Here is a 21,261-nt window from a genome sequence, read left to right on the forward strand (position 1 = left end):
ACCCACCTGAAGTGAATGAGTGAGATTATAACTGTAAAACGTCTAACTAAGTGTACATAAAGAGCTCTGATTTTCTGAGATGTTTCTAGAGCATCATTTGGATAAGAGGGAGATTACTCAGATAACATAGAAACTTTTTTCTGTTTAACTTTATTTTCTTTACTTTTGTTCCTGTAAACATGTAGAATTGCTTTTCTGAAATGGCAGACCTACACAAATGTCTTCAGCTTTACTTTTGTTTACTCATGAGTGAAATTACTTATACTTGTAAATGCTTTTTGTCCTTTGACTCATTTGCTGTGGCCATAAAAAAGTAGAAATTAACAAGTCTGAAGCAAACAGGAAATCTGTGAGCAGGTGTCTTTGTGTTCCCTTTTTTTCCCAGTTCCAAGTGTGGTCAGAAACATTCACGTATCACCTAATGGCATGACAAACAGCCTGAAAGTGAGCTGGACCCCTGGAGGTGGAGATGTTGATTCCTACACCGTGACTATATTTCAGCAAAACCATCAGCTTGATTCCCAGAGTGTCTCCAAACACGTCTCTGAGCACATGTTTCACAAGCTGGAAGCTGGGGAGCAGTACCGGGTGGTGGTGCAATCTAACAGTGGCACCTTGCACAACAGCTTAGCAGCTTTTGGGAGAACAAGTACGTTTCTTTTGAGACACGGAGCAAGTTGCATTATGTCTTCCCAGAAGCTGACCCTTATTTAATAAAGTTTATGAACGTACCGTTGGGTATGGGGACACCCAGACCCATGAGAATTTTTTATCTCACAGCGTGAGTCCTCACTCTTGCAAACGCTTAGGCATGGCTCTGTTAATTAGTCCCAGTGAGATCTATCACATGAGTAGCTTTACCTGGGTGAGTATGTGTGGATTTCAAGTCCCCATCCCAAAGTGTGCCTTCACAGGATGAATGCAGTTCCATCCGTCCCCGAGCCTGTGCCTGTACCCATCCAACACATACATCTGCAGGGCTCCATGTAGTCAAATTCTGTGTTCTAGCAGAGCCCGTTGCATGGTCAAGGCTTGTCAGGCAGCGTATTGCCCCAATATACTTGCATGTCAGAACACACAAAACAGTGGAATACCTTGTTTTTAATCCATCCTCTCTCTTTAGCACCTGCATGTGTTTGCTGTGGCCTTGACTTTTCTGCAACAGCTGCTGGCTAACATTTTCTATTCTGTGACACTGTTTTGCACCAGTTTACCACTGCTTTATTTTTCAGTTCTTTTTCACGTGTCTTCTTAACTGTTTTGGTCAATTCATCTCGCTCTTCTTCTTCTTTTCGTGATGATAATTTATGTATATCTCTTGCTTCTCCATGCCCAGTTCACATGTCCATGATGCTCTGTAACTTCATCTGACTGTATTTGTGCCTAGTAATTAATTGCTTGTGCAAACACATGCACTGATACCCCTTTGCCCACAAGTGAACATGCAAATATATAAAGATATTCTCTATTAATTACTCTGTTCACAGTTGTGTAGCGAATGGTCCATATTTCACCTGGTAATATCCTGCCTTTAATTGTTGCTTCCAGTTCCAGCCTCTGTCCAGGAATTATTTGCCCATCATGCTTACAGCAGTCATTCCTTGTTAGTAACCTGGCAGAAAGCTCCCGGTGTAGCTGAGAGATATGACATTCTGCTCTTGAATGAGCAAGGAATCCTCCTGAGCAACAAATCAGAGCCAGCTACTGCCAAACAACACAAATTTGAAGATTTATTAGCTGGCAAGAAGTATAAAATACAAGTTGTGACAGTCAGTGGCGGGCTCTTCAGTAAACGAGCAGAAACTGTTGGCCGAACAGGTAATTAGAACATCTCGGTTTATTTATAGTTCCCTTGGTCAGATATCATTAAATACATGAATCATCTGTATGTCTTGCTTCTGGAAAGATTCTAGTAGTAGACTCCAGATATTTAGACATCATTTTTCCTGATATGTGCTTGGTATGTGAATCTGAAATTCGTTAGCATAATAATGTGGCCATGGTTCATAATAAGGATACTAAACTGAGGTGCTGAATGCTTCCCTCAGTCTGTCTGTTGCGGATCTACCTGAATGCTTTACTGTCATCAGGTTTTTAATTCACAGTCTCAAGGCTCTTAGTGCAGTATTTGATGTGAATGCACACCTCTAAACTTAGAGCCAAGTCTTGTGGTCTTTACTCAATTAAAGCTTCTTGTAGAAACTAATGGACAGTTCTGTATGAGCACAGGCTGGAGAACCAGGCCTGCTGGGAAATACAAACACTGTATTGGAGAGGCTTGGCGGCACCTCATAAATGCTTTTACCTTACTTCTGAAAGTTGCTGTTGACTGACTTAGCTACTTGTGGCTTAACTGAAATGTATTCCAGCCGTGAGTTGTTACTTCATTAAAGGTTCAGCGTAGTGGCTAGACACTTTGATATTTAGTCTTGCATTTATCCTTTTCAGTTCCAGCAGCTGTCACAAATCTGAAGGTCACAGAGAACACCACTGACCGACTGTCCTTCAGCTGGACCACCTCTCAAGGGGAGCTTGATTCATATGACATCTTCCTATACAACCCAGACAAATCCCTTCATGACAGGATTTCAGGAGAGCAGCATCTCCAGGAGTGTTCATTCCAGAACCTGCAGCAAGGCAGGATGTATCGAATGGTGATTGTTACCCACAGTGGAGACCTCACTAACGAGTCATCTATCTTTGGAAGAACAGGCAAGGACTTCCAAGAAAACTGTCTGTTTCCAGTGTAGTGCTCATGGGGGACACCAGGAGACTGGTCTGAGTCTGATGCTCATCCTAAATTAGAGCAACTATTAGAAATATCAAAATTGGCTCTTCTACATGAAAAGCATTAGACAAATAAGAAGATAAATTCTGAATGGTGTGATTACAAGAGGGAAAATGAAGCAAAGACCTTTACAATAGTTCCCACGTACTTGGGTCAGGAGAAGGACATCCCAATATATGCTGCTTGAGCCTTAAAGGAAAACTTGCTGTCTCCCATACTAAAAGCAGTATGGGTCTATGAGTGGAAAAGACAAAAAGGCAAAGCACCCAAGGTTCATGGGGCAGACAATCTACCAGTGAAATCAAACTTGTTTCCCATGGGGAGCTCTGCCTCTATGTTTGTTCAGCCACACGTGGGAAGTTCTAGCAGCCTTGACACTCTGTGAAACCTTTCTTTTATCCTCTGAGGCACCATATAGTAACCCCTCTGTAAGACTGCCTCTGGACAGCGGTGCACTTTTCAGTTACCTCAGAATTGGATGTTTCCAAACACTGACTGGGAAAAAGCTGCTTAATATTTGCAAAACTATTATAAGCATTTCAGCCTCTTATGGGGACAGTGGCAGTTCAAAATAAGAAAGGAAACCATTGAGATATACTTCCTGATGCTTCCTGGCTTTTTTGGCCAGCTGTGGTGGCTGTGTAGCTTACGACATGGCTGTCATTACAGGAGAAGTTTTAAGATTGGCTTGACCTTGTTGCTTCTCCTCACCCCAAGGATGTTCTACGTAAAGTAATATTCATCCCATTTTTTTCAGTACCAGCCCCAGTTGTTGGTCTCAAAGCATCCAACGAAAACATGACAGACAGTCTGTGGTTCACCTGGGGTCCTGCAGCAGGAGATGTTGACTTTTACGAGCTGAATCTTTACAACCCAAATGGGACACAGAAAGAAACCTGGCACAGGAAAGACCTGAAAGAGTGGCATTTCCAGGGTCTTGTTCCTGGCAGAAAGTACACTCTGGTTGTGGTGACTCACAGTGGTGACCTGACCAACACAGCAAACGCTGAAGGAAGAACAGGTAACCTTTGGGATTTTTGTTTAGTCCCATTTGTCATAACTCATGTCAGTTCACAACTATGCAACAGACTTATTCTGAGGGAGAATTTATTATAAGAGTCGCTGAAGGTGTAAAGATAAAGGATATGCTTAAGAGTATTAAACCAATGGAGTGTGATTTTGTTCAGCACTGGTTTTCTTTCAAAGGCTCAGGAATATGTAATGTCTGAAAGTTGCCATCATCAGCACAGATGCAGTAACTGGCTGTGTATATGGGATAATATAAACCACTGTGATGCATGAAGAAAATAATGCGTGTTTCATCTTATTTGCTTGTGTAAAAATTTGTTGAGAATCTCTTTTTTTTTTTTTTTTTCCTTTTCCCCCTTTCTGTGTAGCTCCCAGCCCTCCTAACACTGTATCGTTTACTGATGTTGCAAACACTTCTTTATCAATCACTTGGCTGGGTCCTCCAGACTGGACAGACTATGACGATTTTGAGTTGCAGTGGTTTCCAAAGGATCCCCTCACAGTATTCAATCCCTACAGCAGCAGCAGATCTAAAGTACGCATCATCTATGGGCTGCGACCAGGAAGACTCTATGAGTTTAGTGTCAGGACTGTCAGTGGCGACAGCTGGAAGACATACAGTCAGTCACAATCTGCAAGTGTGAGAACAAGTAAGTGACAATTTCCGTTGCACCCTAACACTCAGCTGGAGAAGATGCAAAACTGTTAAATCTTGCCAATTCCTTTCACAGTCAGTAATTTCCATTAATAAATTCCTGAATGACGGCAATGAATTCAGCTAGATTCTAAGCCCTTGCTGTGTGCAAGGTCAACTGCTCAAAGATTGAAAATGGATATAGATTTACAATCTTCACATCCAGATGGGACTGTTTGGTTGCATCAATCAATCAGTTTCAGGAGTAATATAAGGCTGAATATCCAAACTTCTCTCACAGTAGATATTGAAATAATCAAAATGTTTTTGAACAATCAGACAGAAACTGCTGTACTAGATTTGAAACTGGAATCACAGCATTTCACTGCTCTGCATTTCTGTCCATGTCCGTGGATCCACATCATCTCTAGCTGTCTCTAGCAACCTCAGTAGCAGGCTGACTTGAGAAAGTGACCTGGAATTGTAAAATAACTGAGCTTTGGCAAACCCTCCTGTCACTTGGGTGGGATTCAGCTCCAAACTGACATCTATGTTTAGTAAGCTGAATAGCTCTTTAAACTTCGTTCAGCGTATTAATTAAAATGAGAGCATAGCTACCTCTTTTACCTGTGTTTAATCACTTAAGTGTAGATGTCGCACGTTATAAATGGTGCTCCAATATTACATGGATAAAGCATACTTCTGTGGTATGTCTTAGTAATATGGACACACCACATGCTACCAGGAAACCAGATCAGTCCTGAGATGACAGTACTAGTATTGACTGATATGTTGATGACATGTAACCTCCAAATAAGTTGTAACAAAGTTCTAGAAATCATTGCTTTGAAGTCTTGCTGTTCTTGTTAGGAATTCATCAAGTATTTTTGTTTGCTTGTTTCCACAATTAATTACTGAAGCTTCACAGACCTGATGAGGCTGATGCCACTAGATCCAATTTCAGATGGCTAAAATGAGTTAGACAGCCTTGCCTAATAATCAAGCAGCTCATATTTGCAGGAGAGATGGGAATTGTGTCTCCCAGCCTCCTGCTCTGATCAAACAAACGGTTGATGCAGAATCTAGGTCCTGTAGAGTGAGTAGAGAGTGTATGATGCTTGTCCCTTTTCCCACTGAGCTTCAATTTTTCAACATTCCTCTAGAACCAGACAAGATACAAAGTCTTCATTGTCGGCCCCAGAACTCTACTGCCATTGCGTGTTCCTGGACTCCTCCTGATTCTGACTTTGATGGGTATAGCGTCGAATGCAAAAAAATGGACACTCGTGAAGTGGAATTTTCTAAAAGGATAGAAAAAGACAAATCTCTGCTTAATATCATGACCCTCGTTCCCCACAAGCGTTACCTGGTGTCCATCAAGGTGCATTCTGCAGACATGACGAGTGAAGTAGTTGAAGACAGCACCATCACAATGATCGACCGTAAGTGGAATTCAAGAGCTGCCGTGAAGGGAGGCAGCGAGCAGCGATAAGCAATTGCTTGTGTTGGTTAGGCAGCAAAAGGAGTTCTGAACTCCACAATTGCCAATGTGTGGCGCTCGTAGTCTGGTGGCCAAAATAGAGGGAACCTGTCCTTTGGTCTCTGTTGTGACAGCCAGTGCAGGATTTTAACTATATTGCCTCTCATTACATTGCCACACCTGGCTCATTCACAAAATACAGCCTGAGAAACACAAAAAATTATCCTGTCACTCTGATGTTCAGCACCAAAGATGTCCTCATTATCACACACCTTTAATTGTCTTCATGATTGCTGTTTAGCTTCCTGTGCCTGGCTGGTTCCCCTCAGCACAAATATCCATCGGTAAGGACATCGGATCGTGGCACTGGGTCCTCTTTGGGCTCTCTGTACACTTTTCTGAGGTGCTACCTGACCAAATCACCTGTAGGAGTGTCGCCTTAAGAGTGAGGATGTGATGTTTGCCTGTCAGAGTCCTCTCAGGAACTTTTACTGAAGCAGTTTTGCAAAGCCACATGTTAGAGTCAACGTTTCCTAGATAATTAAGCAAAAGTTTCACTCCAGGGCAGCATAGCCTTCAGAGTTTTGTGCTGAAACAGTTTTTCTGCACTCTTTAGCCAAAACAGAGCTGTCTTGCCTCTGCAAGGCTCCCTCTTTCAGCTATTATCTCCCCTCACAAGGTTTCCAGAAGGGAGAAGCAGATACCAGCACTCTTATCCTTTTGCTGTTTTTTGCCAGATGAGTAAGTCGCTCAGCTCTCGTCCTTGCTCTGTCCAGGGCATAATGACCTTACAAGCCCAGCATTTCTCCACAAGGAGTTATACCTGAGGGATGATCACAGATTTCCATAGCATATGCTTTGAAACAGCTTCTTCAATTTCTCCACCTATAGGCTGCTGAGTGGAGTGTAGTGGTAGCATCTGCTGGTGCCTCTGCACTGCCAGGCATCACCATGGTCAACGGCCTGCCATTGCTGGCCCTAGAGCATCTCCAATTTTTGCAGTACCTCTGAATTCAATGGGACAGCACAATGCAGAGGCCTGAACTACACCAGGGCTAAAATTCTCAAAAATGACTGGATGGCTGGGAGGCCTATATTCAGGGATGCTTCTACAGCTGCTTTTTGAAAGCCACATTTCTGTGAAATGCTAGATCATAAAAATTAGGTTTGGTTTGGGAGCTAGTGAGCTAAGCTACAGAGTTCAGTCACCAATCCACCTTCTCCCTTCTCCCATCAATTGCCTTTTAATTGCAACCATGTCACCTTCTTCCTCTGCCACAAAGGATGCTGCAAATTCAGATGCTGTACAAACTAGCTACTCATATCACAGGAAGTGAGACCGAGTCCTGTTTGAAGGTTAGCAGTTTCCTGTTCATTTATTTGGTTTGAACACTGCTGCTCTCCCGGACTCTGATTAACACTGGAGGCCCTACCTCAAGGGAACACAAAAAATTGCACTAGGCTTTGTGGATCTAAGAGATTTAGCTAAACAACGTATAAATGTGTGAATTACTGGTTCTTTTTGCAATCTAAACCATTTTGAAATTTAGCCACCTGCTTACATATTTGATGCATTTCCCATACATGCAATATAATTTCAGTAATACAGATTTTTGAAAGATTCAGCAATATAGATGCTTAAAATCCCTACTTTTGCTGTGCTGGTCCTCTGAAGGTTTTCCCCTATGTACTTCGCTTTCCAGTTTACTTCTGCTGTGTCACTGTTCGAGGTATAGCTTTCTATCATACAAAGAATATTTCCTATGGAAATTTTGCAGTCAGTCTGGAAAATGGTACTCTATAGTTGAATACTGTGTCTGGCTGACTCAGGGCTGTTCTCTGGAAAAGGAAGCAGAAATTTAGATGCTTAAAATAGGTAACTTCCTGTAGTGAGTGTACTAAGCGGCCTCCAAATACCTGGCTTAAACCTGTGTCATTTTTAGCAAGTTACGACTTCTGGTTTCATAGATTTAGCAAGACGTTAATACATTTCCATGTGGGCTTCTGCAAGAATTCCTACTGAGGAGCTGCCACTGTTACATAGTTAACTCACTGCTGGCTTGTTTCATCCTTTGGCAGTTTCCCTGTGGGAGGTGAAGACACTTTCTTGGTTGCAAAGAGAATAGAAACAGAGGCTTGGGTCCAGTCTCTGGACAATATTATAAATTGCATTTCCCTTACTAGGTCTGGCTCACAGCAGATACATTGATAATGCTTTCTCTCTTTTTTTCTTTTTCTTTTTTTTTTTCTTTTTTAATTACTTAGGTCCCCCTCAGCCACCTCCAGACATACGAGTGAACAAAAAAGAGGTGCTGATTACCAAATCCTCCATCAACTTTACTTTTAACTGCAGCTGGTTTAGTGATACTAATGGAGCTGTAAAGTACTTTACTGTGGTTGTGAGAGAGGCTGATGGTAAGTGTCATGATTTAGTTCTGTTCTCTCTATAGCCTATAGGAGTTACGTGGGGAGGTACCACCCCTATCAGTACACAGCAAAGGAGCTTCTCATCTAATGGCTCAGTCTTTTCCTCAGAGAGTCAGTAACAACTGCAGAGCTCAGCCAGTAGTTAGCTTCTGTACTCTAGGTGTTCAGGAAATATCCACAATAGGAGACTTAAGTTGGATGCCATTGGCAGTGAACACAGAAGAAGCTGCCTTGCTGTGCACAGATCTCAAAAGGTAGTTTAAATATTAGGTGGGAACGCTAAGGCAACTCTTTTGGAGAACCTCAGTAAGCCATGCTGAGAAGGCAAAGGCAGCGTCTCCCAGGTGGTGTTTGCTTTACATGCAGCACTGTAAAAGATAACAGAAATTGCCCTTGTAGCATGCATGTAAACCTTCCTTTCTGCAGTTGACCTATATGTGACAAAACAGATGGATGTCTCGACAGTTAATACCTTGCTTTTAGAAGTGGCTTCATTTACTGGCATGCCAGGACATATTCTGTGATCCTTGAGAAAGTTTCTTAATCTCTCTGTCCATCAGCCCTTAGGAAAAAAAGCAAAGATAATATTTCCACTGTCTACTCTGTCATGTTTGTGCAGATTATAAAGCTCTTTTAGAAAGGGACTACTTATTGCCATGGCTTTGCCTACCTGAGTCTTTTACACATTGCAGGCTTCCATTCAAGGGACTCTTGTCACTTCCTGTTGCAGCTTTTCTCTCTATACAGTAGACTTGTCAGTGTGTGGATGATTTTAATTGCTTTTTGAAATAGGTGGTGGTAGGATCCAGGAATCTGGATCACAGAGATTCCCACCAACAGCACAGGAAAAAATGTCATAGCACTGAATTCGACCAGTGCATACCTATTGCAGCATTGTACCTGGAAAAGTTACACTGAGGTCTTGTGAGGAAATCTGTCTGAAGTTCCCCAGAAAAATAATAGCAAGGTTGGTACTAGAAACAAGGTACCCTAACCACTCAAGCTTTGTATTCACAAGGTAGCCCGTGAAGCCTCCAAGGAATGCTAAAAAGTTGGGTAAGAGCCCATAAACTGCATCACATTAATGGCTGAGGTATGTAAACCTTCTGTCTTTCTCTGTGTGTGATGTAGGCAGTGAAGGACCAAAGCCTGATGAGCAGCACCCATTACCTTCCTACCTGGAATACAAACACAACAACTCTATACGCATCTACCAGACAAATTATTTTGCCAGTAGATGTGCTGAAAACCCTGACAGTGACTATAAAAGCTTTGACATTAAGCTTGGAGGAGAAATGGAAAATCTGGGAGGAAGGTGTGATCCAGATCAGCAGAAATTCTGTGATGGACCTCTAAAGCCTCGGACTGCTTACAGGTTAGATTTATGTTGGTAGTTGTGCTCTGTCACATTATTAGGCATGGTGCTGTCTGGATGCCCGATACACTTGAACTTCTGTAGATTAATAACTGGGTTGTACGATGTTCTTCACGTTTCAATGTGAATTTGTAGAAGCTCTATCCATGCACCCATTCCATAGGTATGAACCAGTCCTTCACTAGCGTGGGAATGGTATGATTAATTATGCATACAAGTCTGTGCAGTGGATAGGTTTACTTACTTCCCTCAACTTGATGTGGAGCTCTCCTATAGCTGCTAATCTTTCTTTGGAAAGACTTAAGACTATCAGCTAAGTCAGAAGAGTACTTAACAGGAGAAGGCAAGAATGCTGCACTCAGTCTGTTTGGCACCACTACCCCACACCAGTCCTTTGGAACAAGCCAGAAAAACCTGGAGGTTATTCTAACCTGTGTTACCATCCCCAGGCTCCAGAGCTAGGCCCAAGTTAGCAGTAGGGCGTAGCAGAGGGCAGCTGCCAAGACCAGGCTTAGCAGTTACGCAGGTTGTGAGACCAAACATGAGCTCCTGTGCAGCTCAGTCACACCCCTCCCACAGGCAAACACTCTCCCAAGAGGTCTGCAAGCTGCTCACTGGACAGCCACATGGACAGAAGGCACGTGCAAGGCAGTGCACATTATGCCTCTCAGCTTCTTCATCCTCATCATCATCAAGACAGTGCTACCCTACCACAGTCTGCTCTCATTAGGGCACATTTCCCAAAAATTCAGTCTGGGAAATAGCCATGTTACCGGGAGAACCAAGAGAACTGTAACACTTCTCCATTAGCACAGCCCCACAGCCGTGTGAAGGGAAAACATGTCGCCACTGAGAAGCTTTTCTGAGTCCTCTCCCCACAGCAGCTTCTGCTAGTCCTGCCTTCAGGCACGGTCAGGCTGTGTGTGCCAGCAGCCCCATCTGTTACCCCTGCCAGGGTACCCCGGAGCCCTCCACCTGCACTAGCTGGGCTCTCCCAGTTGCAGTATTTAACTCAGGTGCCTGCGTTAAGAACTGTCTGTGGTCAGTGGAAAGGTTTTAGTTATCTCTAAGAGGCAAATGAATTCTTACCTTTCTGTTGTTGGTTCTGAACATCTGGTGAGCTCTAACTGTAATGGTACTGGTTTTTTTAGGATCAGCATACGGGCTTTTACCCAGCTCTTCAGTGAAGACCCAAAGGAACTCCCTAAACCACTCTTTGCAGACACCTTCTTCTCTTTACCAATCACTACAGAGGCAGGTTAGTTTCAGGCTTGTTATTCAGTGACTGTAGTATGTGATTTTATGTTGTGCCTTAGAACACTCTAGAACTATTTAGAACTATTTGCAAGGAGTGGAACAAAATCAGATTGTTGTGCATGTCCTGAAGGCTGCTCTGAAATGAGGCTGGAGCCATGGCTATCAGGTCTTAGTTTGGAAAAAGCACTGCTTGATGGAGCTGCTGACAGTAGGGGAAAGGTTGAAACCTTCAAAGTGCAAGAGAATCAAACTCCCATATAATGGAACTGTGCTTTTTTTTTTTACTGTGATTGGTAGTGAAAGATTTTGTGTAATGTTTGGAAAGAATAAGGGCAGAAAATGAAGGCCAGGTTTTATCTAAGTGTTTAAATGCCTTACATTTCCGTGTATTTAACCATTTTCTTTAGCTGATAATAACATATCTGCTGGGAGTTATTGATTCTTTGATTCTTCATGTCTTTTCCTCAAGATACATAAATACACTGTTTTGTTTCTAGAGCCTCTGTTTGGAGTTATTGAAGGTGTGAGTGCTGGCTTGTTTCTGATTGTGATGTTAGTGGCTGTTACTGCTTTATTTGTCTGCAGACAAAAAGTTAGGTAAGTTGAGTCTCTGTTATTGAAGTCAGGTCGTATCATATTAATTTAAGCAGTACAATATTTAAAGCATAACTGTAAAATTGGAGGACTGCACTGAACTATTCAACAGATAAAATCTATGTACCCCAACATCTTTACACACCAAGTATAGAACTAGTGACTTACATATTAAGAGATCTATATATTTTTGATTCAAACCCTTACTGACGTTAGTCAGAATTATCTCATAGAGGATTCTTGTAACTTCTGGTTGTCAGTAGGAGTCTGAATATTTCTGAAAAACTGGTTTATCATTCAAACTGAATGTCTTTTGTCAAAAATGAAATGTTCCAAATTAATTTCAGCTGCATTGTAGATGGCAAGCTCTTGAAACTGTTCATTTAAACTTTTATCATTTCACTTCAAAAATCTTAAGGTGTGTCGTTACCTCAGCGTCCAAAAGATTAATTCAAACTTTATTTCTCTTTATCTTTTTGTAATTATAGTTGTATATTTCACCTTATAGATGAATCTTAAATAGTGAATTTTAAATGTTTTTTAAAAGTTAAATGCTGTATCTCAACTTTGAAAAAAGCTTTATCCATTTAAGCCATTTTTCATGACTGAAAGACATATGACATTATTAATGTGAAATTTCTTGTGGCTTCTGAAATAAAAATAATTCAACATTTCCATAACATGGCAAACTCTGAAAATCTGAAATTCAGTTCTTTCACTGGTACAGGGTTAGATCTATTTTGTTTTGAATTTGCTTTTCAGATGCCAGAATTTTACATTGAAAAAAACCTGCTTTCTGACTAGTTGTAGCTTTTAGCCAGAATGGATTTACCCTTTAGCAATGCTATTCTTAGGCTCTATAAGCAAATTCAGTGTATGTCATCCAAAAAAAAAGAGGCATAAATCATTAGCAATAGTAAATAAAGTCTGCTTTTGCATGTATAGACTTGTGCACTCCTGACCATCTCGGTACATAGTGACGTACAGAGTATGAATAGAGTGCAGATTGCTGTGTTTTCCACCTTTCCTATCTCATTACATGTTTGTAGTGTATATAAATTTCAGATAGAGTGTGGTTTCTTGTAGTAAGTTATATGGCCAGCAGGACTGCAAGAATACCAGTATGGTTTTCCCTCATCATACAAACAGAGGAAGTGTTCTCCAAGGGAGGTGTGTTGAAGGAGGAGATGGTGGTGAAAGGATGAAAGGCAATGCCAAGCATATGGAGTCAGTACCACTTCTGTGGCTTTCCCAAAGCTTGCTGTCGTGCTGCCACTTACTCCAGCTATGAACCTAGGCATCTCCTTGAGGCCTGGTCTGCAGAGTGGATATGCTGGAAGCTGTAGACCTTGTACAGCTCTGAAAATCTAGCTACATGTTCCTCTCTGCATGTAGAGAGAATCAACTGATTTAGGGCGCAGCTTAGCATAGGACACCCTCCTTAATTATAGTCTGGGCTGTGAGTGTTTCAGAGCAAGAAAAAAGGCTAATTGCCTGTGCACATGCATACACTCCACAACAGTGTTACCAAACTAAAATACAAGAAAGCTCTGTGCCACAGCTAAGAGCAGTGTCACTCAATCAGAGCCACAAATCAAAACAGACTTTCTAAAATTCCTTTTTTTCCAACTTACCAACTTTTTTCCAATTAAGTTCTGTTATTGGCAGCTCTTACCAGTATCAGAACATAACAGTAAAACAGAGTACTTTCCTTCTTATTTCAGCAATGGCCACGAGAGACCTACAGCAAGGCTGAGCATTCGCAGGGACAGGCCACTGTCAGTCCATCTGAACTTGGGGCAAAAAGGGTAACATGAAAAATTTAGTCTCTAAGAGCCATATTTTAACATGGCTTCGTGTATGAACAGCCCCATCTGATCACTTACTGATGAAGTGTTTCTTTTTCTTTTGAAATCATTTCTAGGAACCGGAAAACTTCCAGGTAAAAAGAAAAAAATTAATACCTAAAAAAGCTTCTTGATAACCAACTGGATAAATTATGACTGTGATTCATCCTGTGATTTTCTTCCTCCTGTTGAATATTTTAGTCCCATCAAAGTCAGCCATTTTGAAGCACACTTCACCAAACTTCAAGCAGACTCCAACTACCTCCTGTCCAAGGAGTATGAGGTGGGATCACAACCTAGGCAAAGAACTTGCTTTGTGAAGGGGCGGGATGGTTGAATCAATGGGTTAATGCATCAGAAAGGCCTGCATTTGTTTGTCATATTCACACGAGTCCAAGTAAGTTTGAGAGTCTCACCTGAACTCCACTTGTCCTAGTGAAGAAACCAGCTCTTCATTTGGCATAGCATCTTCTGGTTGGAAGCCTCTGCCTCATACTTGTCTGGCTGAGGTCAGGAGCATTCATTTGTGAGGCACACCTGTGTGATAAAGCATGGAAAGCACCTGCCAGCCATGTGCTTGCTTTAAACCAGTATAATTTCAGGGTTTTTTTTTAAAAAAAAACACCCATTCTCTGTAGAGCTGATAAGCACTACATCCCCCTGTGTTGTCATGTCCTTAATTATTTTCACCTCACATTTTATTCCTACATTTTTTTGCAGGACTTGAAAGATGTGGGTCGAAACCAGACATGTGACATAGCACTTCTGCCAGAGAACAGAGGGAAAAATCGATACAATAATATATTGCCCTGTGAGTTTTAGGTTTGGTTGCGTAATATTACGTCACACCAGCTATTTTTCACTTTTTTTTCAGCAAGCCTAGTGGAAAAGAGAGTGCAGCCAATCCCTTCTCTCCTTCCTGTCAGAGATGAAATACCTCTGCCAGCTCAGGTTCTGGTACTTGGAGGCAGATGATGTATGGCCCTGAATGGCTTCACACAGACCAGTGATTTCGTTTCACACTAGAGGTGTAATGACTAGCATTCAGTCTAGAGAGAAAAAGCTCCAGCTGTTAGAGCATTCAGTCACTGCGGATGACAAGGATAGTAGAAATAGCAGTAGGGTTGTTTACATACAGGGTATCATCCATTCAGTGCTTTTTCACAGCCGTGCCAAATCTTTCTTCTTCAGAGGACACAGTAAACCTACTATGGAACGTAGAGCTAGTGTGGATCTGCATGGTAAGACACAGGAGGTTAGCCCTGTTCTCCTGAGGCAAGACCTGTCATTGAGAGTTTCCCCGTTTAATCTCCTCTCTGGCAGTTTTGGAGGTAACACATGCTGTGCATTGAGGAGGAACGCCATGTGACTCGCTGCTCCACATGCCGCCCTGCTGCTGGGTGTGGTATGGGCTTGGACCACAGCCTCACAGCATCCCCTGTGTTCTGCCTGCCATGCCGGGCTGGGGAGCATGCTGGTGATGTACAAGAAAAAACACTTGACTGAGGTCCAACGTGGCATTATCTCATGAAACTGGTGGCTTAGGCACTCTCTGCCTCTCTGCAGAGGGTTCTCTACCTAGGGAAGATGGCTGGCCTGTTCACCCATGTTAGCTCAGTAGCTGTGCAGACCACTGAAGCTCTTTCATGGTCAGCACTGGGCACTGCTCTCCAGTGCAGCACACTGCTGGCAGGATCAAATGACAATGCTGTTGTGGCTCGTTCGTTGCCATAACAAGTCCTATGCAACTCAGCAGAGGAATTTTGGGATAGTCGTTGCTTCCTTCTCACCCATCCATCTCCTAGTCTTTGGAACACACTTGTGGATGAAAGAGGCAGTACAAATATAAACAGTTATCCCTCTAAATTATCCCTCCGTATAAAATACTTGTAATAATGCTGCCAGTCCTCTCACAAATGCATTTCTGTAAATGGGAGAGAGACTGAAAATCAAGACCTAGCCATAAGCCTCTTGTAATCAATTTCTTCCTAGATGATACATCAAGAGTGAAGCTTTCCAACGTGGATGATGACCCTTGCTCAGACTACATTAATGCAAGCTACATACCAGTAAGTGACTCAAGGATGGTTTTTTACAGTCCTCCCTCCAGTGGTAATTTGTCCTTCATCTAAAACTGAATATGCTTAAGGCTCCCCTCCCCCTTCATTTATTCACTTGAGCTAAAAGTCTGAGAACTCATTTTGAGGGTGTGCTGAAAGGCTATGTCTGACTGCCATTAAGTTAACTGTGAGTGATTTATCCAGCACTTAAGGACACTTTCTTGGATTGCTATAGTTGTGTAAGATAGCAGGTCTAATTGGCCAAGGACACGTTTTTAAAGGTCACTGATTTTATACAGCGTCCACAATAACTGTGGCTATCACTGCAGGTGGCATCCTCATTGTGGAGCTGTAGCTCATCCTGACAGTGTTGGCACCTTGCAGGATGGTGAAACTGCCTGAGATTAAAATAATGCCCTTTGCCAAAGAGTTGTGATTGATAATAGCAGTGGCTTTAGCAATCCAGATTTCAAGCCAGAACTCAGCTAATTTATTAAAAACAGTAAATAAAACAAAACCCCCTAGTAGTTCCAAAATTGCTTGAGACTGTGCTGAACACAATAGAACAATGAAAAGCTTTGACTGCCACAAAAGGAACAGTATTTAGATACACTGCTGCAGTCTCTTCCTTCTGTCTGCTCCAACCAGCCTTCTGCTTCCAGGTCCAAGGCATCAATTTAGCTCTCAAAACTATTGTCCCAGCAAGGGCATTGTTGCTGCAGAGCCCTGGCTGCAACTCCATGTCTTGTTCACTTGCTAGAAGATCTGTTTTTCTGCCTTTATGGAAACTAATGGAGTTCTCTTTACTTGCAGGGCAATAATTTCCGTAGGGAGTACATAGCAACTCAGGGCCCTTTGCCTGGCACCAAAGATGAGTTCTGGAAGATGGTATGGGAGCAAAATGTTCACAATATTGTCATGGTAACCCAGTGTGTTGAGAAAGGCCGGGTGAGCAGTGTCTCTATTATTAATGACTGTTTTAACATATATTAAAAGTTTATGCTTATTATTTGCATCACACTAATGCTGAAGGCCCCAGACAAGGAGATAGATAGTAAGAGATGGGAGGTATAATCTAGGGACTGGAGACAGATTAAGGCTGTGAAGTGAGGATGCAGTGACCATCCCAAGATCATGTGGCATGTCAAGGCTGGAGTTAGGAACAGGGCTCAGTGCTTCTGGCCTCTAATCCAGGACTTTGCCCACTAGTACTCATATAATTCCCCTTATGCATGCAGAAGGACAGCCACCAGCAAAAAATGACTGTTTATCACATCAACTCCAATCAACTACTGCTATAAATATAAGCTCTGGAGAGCAAATGTTGATCATTAAAATACATGAAGTTCTTTCTGATGCATAAGCCCTGATGTAGTAAGCAAAGAGACCACTCAGGTAGTTAACAGTCTTATTGAATGCAAGTGTAGGTAGGTTATTTAGCTGTCTCAGCAGTCCACCTCCCCAAGTATGACCACATCCTGTACCCTTTGTAAGACAGGGACTAGATCTGTAAAAAGACTAACCAAACTTGAAGTAGTGGTCATCTAGTGGCACATATGGGGGTACTTCCTTTCGGTTCACCATTTTTTCTTGAGGAGGTGGCAAAAGCAGATGCAGGACAGGCAGCCACCTGTCTCCTGCACCTCACTGGCTCTGAGTGGAACCCCACCATCATGTCTCAGCAAGAGGTGAGGCAGCTGACACTGGAGGCCTAGCTGTCAACCAAGCAGAGCTCTGAGAAGAGTTGGCACAGAAAATGTTGTGGCATCCAGAAGAGGGCGTCAGTGAAGTACTTCCCATTACCGCCATCACAAACATCTATGATGAGAACTTCCACTTTGCAGCCCCATCTTAGCCTGTTCCCACCCCAGGCACTGTTTGTTGAGCTGACATGGCAGGGAGTCTCATCTCTGAATTCAGCTGCTGCCTTTCTTCCTTCATCCTCAGGCACAGGAGGTCTGAAGTCTGCTTCTGCTAGTGCTGGATGGAGGCATTGTTTACAGCAGTTGCTGACACTAAATCTATCTTTTTCTGTGTCCTTGCAGGTGAAGTGTGATCACTACTGGCCCCTTGACCAGGATTCCTTGTACTATGGAGACCTGATCGTTGAGATGCTGTCTGAATCGGTGCTCCCAGAATGGACAATACGAGAGTTTAAAATCTGCAGTGTACGGTTGTGTTCATCTTTTTTTTCTTTTTAAAAAAAAAAAAAAATTAACTGGGTTAAAACTGCCTGCAAGGCTAAATTAGGAAGGTTTCTTCTCCTGTAGCACAGTTGCATCGTGCCCAGCTCATCTCTGGTGGCAGCTGTAGCATTTGCTCTCAAGGTGCATGTTGTGTGTGTGCCCTCCTCCCTCATCTGTTCTGATGACCCACACTTTTGTTTGTCAACAGGAAGAGCAGCTTGACTCAACGAGGCTCATTCGTCACTTCCATTACACTGTCTGGCCAGACCATGGCGTGCCAGAGACCACCCAGTCCCTGATCCAGTTTGTCAGAACTGTAAGGGATTATGTCAACAGGACACCAGACACAGGACCAACTATTGTGCACTGCAGGTATGGGCAGCAGCAAAAGGTCAGCGGCACAGAGCCTTTGTGCGTACCCTTGGGAAAATCCCAAATGTTAATTGCTGTTAGGCCATGGGCAGCCACAGGACCTGAGAGACAGGTGATGCACTTAAGTCTGCAGATACATCAGAGCAGCTTTCCCAAGGCTCATGCACTTGCTCACAACATCACCCTGGAGAAGCCCTCAGAATGATTCTCAGGGAACCACTTGTGTCTCTGCGGGACCACTGGAGAGCACTAAAGGTGTCAGCAGCTGCCACTGCTCATAAGCCTTTGCATTCTTAAATTGCCTGTGTGCTGCTGTTGTGGCCCAACATCTGAATCACAAAGGGGTGTTCTGAAAGGGTAAGATATACCCGGGGGTGAACCTGACTACATATGGATGTTGAGACTAGCTGGAAGATTCATCCTTTCCCCCGTTCTCAGACTCCCTCTCCTTACTGCCTTCTCAAGCGCTTCTGCTGTTGTGCCATCTCTGGCAGCTGTAGGGCTGCAGTTTTTCCTCTGCTTCCTGATCCACCGCTACATACATATACAAAAAAGGCAAAACTCGACAGCCTGATCCATGCTGACCAGCTGCAGCAGAATATAGAGTTACAGAGTGAGAGTGCGGTGTGGTGCTGTGTGTATCTTCTGCTACAGCTGGATGCTCACTGATACTACCTGAAAGTAGTGTCAGACCCCTCCGCCCATTATATGGGCTGAGGCATGTATCTTACATGACCCCACCTGTGTCTGCCTGTACATCATGTGCTGCAACATGTCAGATGCCTACTATATTACCGGCCTCCTGTCTCCGAACCCTACCTCCCAGCATTTCAACTACTGGGAACTCTGGGATACTTTGCCTTACTCTGCCCTTCCACAAGGCACAAGCCAACTCACCTTTTAGAATCAAGCCTGTTGGTTCATCCCTAGAGAAAAGAAGAGGTTTAAAAGTTACAGTCAGGTGCAGTCTCTCAGTGTGTCTCGATGAAATCATCGCCATGTTAATCCAAAGCAGAAAGCAGTACGGGCAGTAGCAGAGATACCACTGCCATCACTATCCTTTCCTTTTTCCTAAACAAATTCCACTATAAAGTGTTTGAAGTCCCAGAGATGCCATTTGAACCCTGGAGATCTGAACTTTACCAAAGTCTCACATGAAGATAGTGAATGCTTTGATCCATCTCCTTTTAAGTCTTTTGGGTTGTTTTCTTTTCCAGTGCTGGTGTCGGCAGGACTGGCACATTCATTGCACTGGACCGAATTCTGCAGCAGCTGGATTCAAAGGACACTGTTGACATTTACGCAGCAGTACATGATCTAAGGCTTCACCGGGTTCACATGGTTCAGACAGAGGTAAGCTTTGGATAGCCTACAATACAGCAACGCCAGCTGCAGTGTATAATAATCAGTCTCATCTTAAAACAGTTACTCCACTGTGAAATACTAGTTAGATATATTTTAGCTCTGTGAGAATTTCTAGTTCAGGGTTGTTTCCATTGGCTCTCGTACAGCGGGTCCAAACCATAACAAGTGGTAGCTGTGCTTCCCATAGATTTCTTCTATTGGCCCTGGCCCACAATCACCCCAGTAGCAGACGCTTAACAGCACCTTGTGCAGTGTCCAGTAAATGAGCTTTGAGCGGAGATAGGTCCTTCAGGGATGGGTTTGGAAGACAAGCCTAAACCAGACAGATAGGTCAACATAATAGGGAAAAGGAATGGAGGGCAGAGAAAATTAGATGTACATACTTTTAAAACTCTAAGCACTGTGACCTTGTGGCTTTGCAGTTCATTTTTTATTGAGCTGCCCTGTCATTTTCATTAATGGTACTGGAAAGTTGATCAGCATTCTGCTAACCTACTATGCAAAAGCAAGTATATTGATTCGTGAAGTGCAGAAAAAGTACGTGTTTGGGATTTCTTTCTGTGCTTTTAAAACTGCAAGAAAATCACATTACACTAATAGCAGCAAAACACTTAGGAGCTGATCTAATAAAGGCGAGTTGTGGAGGCAGTCTTTACATTTTCCCTGTGAACTGTAGTGGAGGAATCAGAACAAGTTTGATGGGTCTGCCTGTGGCTTGCTCTTTGTTGCAATTTGGAAATGAAAGCATCAGTGACAGCACTTCCTGATAGATGTGAGAGTCACACATGATTATAGAGAGAGGCTCAACTGGGAATGCAAAAGAGATTTCTTGGAACTATCTTAATCACAGAGGACCTGTTGGAGGGGAGACAGATTCTCAGCCCGGCCTGGACATCCACAGAGACAGATCCATCTCACCTTCTACGTTCCCATCAGCTGTAGTCAGCGAAGGCAGACAGGCATCTCAGGAGGGTAGCTCTTTTTCCCTAGCTGGAAAAAAGAGGCAGCTATCTCAAGAGCCTAAATTTGACACCAGGCTTATAGACAACTAAAGTTGTGTGATACAAAGCCCACCTTTGGCATCAGTTTAATGCATCATCTGAGTCAAAAGGCAGCCAGACCCAAGAAAAATATCTACAGCAATAGTGAGGAGCACCCCACCTTCCCACTACCAGCACTACATGCACTTCTGCGCCAAACCAGCAATGGCTCCAGTATTACGCAGATCCCTGTTGTAACCAGTCCTGCCCCTGGAAGGATTCGCAATCAGCATCACAGAGACAGGTCGACAGAAAGCTTTTGTAGCTCACGCATACTTACCCCACTTGAGCTCTAACGTGCTTACAGACTGACCATGTAGCTGTGTCAGTGCAGAGCCACTGAGCTGCTGTATTCTCAGCAAGTCTTATTCATCTGAACTGTCAATTGCATCTGTATATGGTTTCTGATTTGGCACTCCCTTTCATCGAGGTAGCTTGGAGCACAAGTAATGCATCTCTCATCCTCCTGCAAGAAAATGAAGTAAGTTTATCCTGGAGTTTTATGATGATTCAAAATTTGCAAAGAGCAGTGAATTATGAAAGAAAAAATAAAGGCGGTGGGGAGAGGAGGAAGAAAAGATCTGCTCCACAAACTACATTTGATGTGTATGAAGACCCTAGTTCCTGGTGTTATCATTCGTGTCTTGGCTTCCACAGCCTGTTTGGGGGTTGAGATAAAAGCTAGGTCCCCATCTGTTGATGTGGTGGAAGCCAAATCCCACTGGGGAGCACAGGCCAGCCGATAGGACTGTTTGCAATGAGATGCTCCAGCCAAAGGTCACAGCACCATCCCATTTAACATGATGC

General features: G+C 43.1%; 1 protein-coding gene across 2 annotated transcripts in view; it reads left to right on the forward strand.

Moving 5' to 3' along the window:
* Positions 1 to 21,261, forward strand: part of PTPRB (protein tyrosine phosphatase receptor type B) — a 61,526-nt gene that overhangs the window by 37,169 nt on the left and 3,096 nt on the right. For both annotated transcript variants that reach the window (XM_086471770.1, XM_086471764.1), the window contains exons 14-32: positions 386 to 649; positions 1,549 to 1,818; positions 2,449 to 2,712; positions 3,546 to 3,809; positions 4,186 to 4,467; positions 5,615 to 5,893; positions 8,197 to 8,346; positions 9,490 to 9,733; positions 10,885 to 10,991; positions 11,488 to 11,587; positions 13,309 to 13,392; positions 13,509 to 13,526; positions 13,633 to 13,714; positions 14,152 to 14,242; positions 15,424 to 15,500; positions 16,305 to 16,439; positions 17,537 to 17,659; positions 17,886 to 18,049; positions 19,267 to 19,402. In XM_086471770.1, the coding sequence (XP_086327896.1) occupies positions 386 to 649; positions 1,549 to 1,818; positions 2,449 to 2,712; positions 3,546 to 3,809; positions 4,186 to 4,467; positions 5,615 to 5,893; positions 8,197 to 8,346; positions 9,490 to 9,733; positions 10,885 to 10,991; positions 11,488 to 11,587; positions 13,309 to 13,392; positions 13,509 to 13,526; positions 13,633 to 13,714; positions 14,152 to 14,242; positions 15,424 to 15,500; positions 16,305 to 16,439; positions 17,537 to 17,659; positions 17,886 to 18,049; positions 19,267 to 19,402 (3,134 nt within the window). The remainder of the gene's footprint in view (positions 1 to 385; positions 650 to 1,548; positions 1,819 to 2,448; positions 2,713 to 3,545; positions 3,810 to 4,185; positions 4,468 to 5,614; positions 5,894 to 8,196; positions 8,347 to 9,489; positions 9,734 to 10,884; positions 10,992 to 11,487; positions 11,588 to 13,308; positions 13,393 to 13,508; positions 13,527 to 13,632; positions 13,715 to 14,151; positions 14,243 to 15,423; positions 15,501 to 16,304; positions 16,440 to 17,536; positions 17,660 to 17,885; positions 18,050 to 19,266; positions 19,403 to 21,261) is intronic.

This window comes from Leptosomus discolor, chromosome 1, assembly GCF_034619465.1.
Source record: "Leptosomus discolor isolate bLepDis1 chromosome 1, bLepDis1.hap2, whole genome shotgun sequence".
In the NCBI taxonomy this organism is placed as follows: Eukaryota; Metazoa; Chordata; class Aves; order Leptosomiformes; family Leptosomidae; genus Leptosomus; species Leptosomus discolor.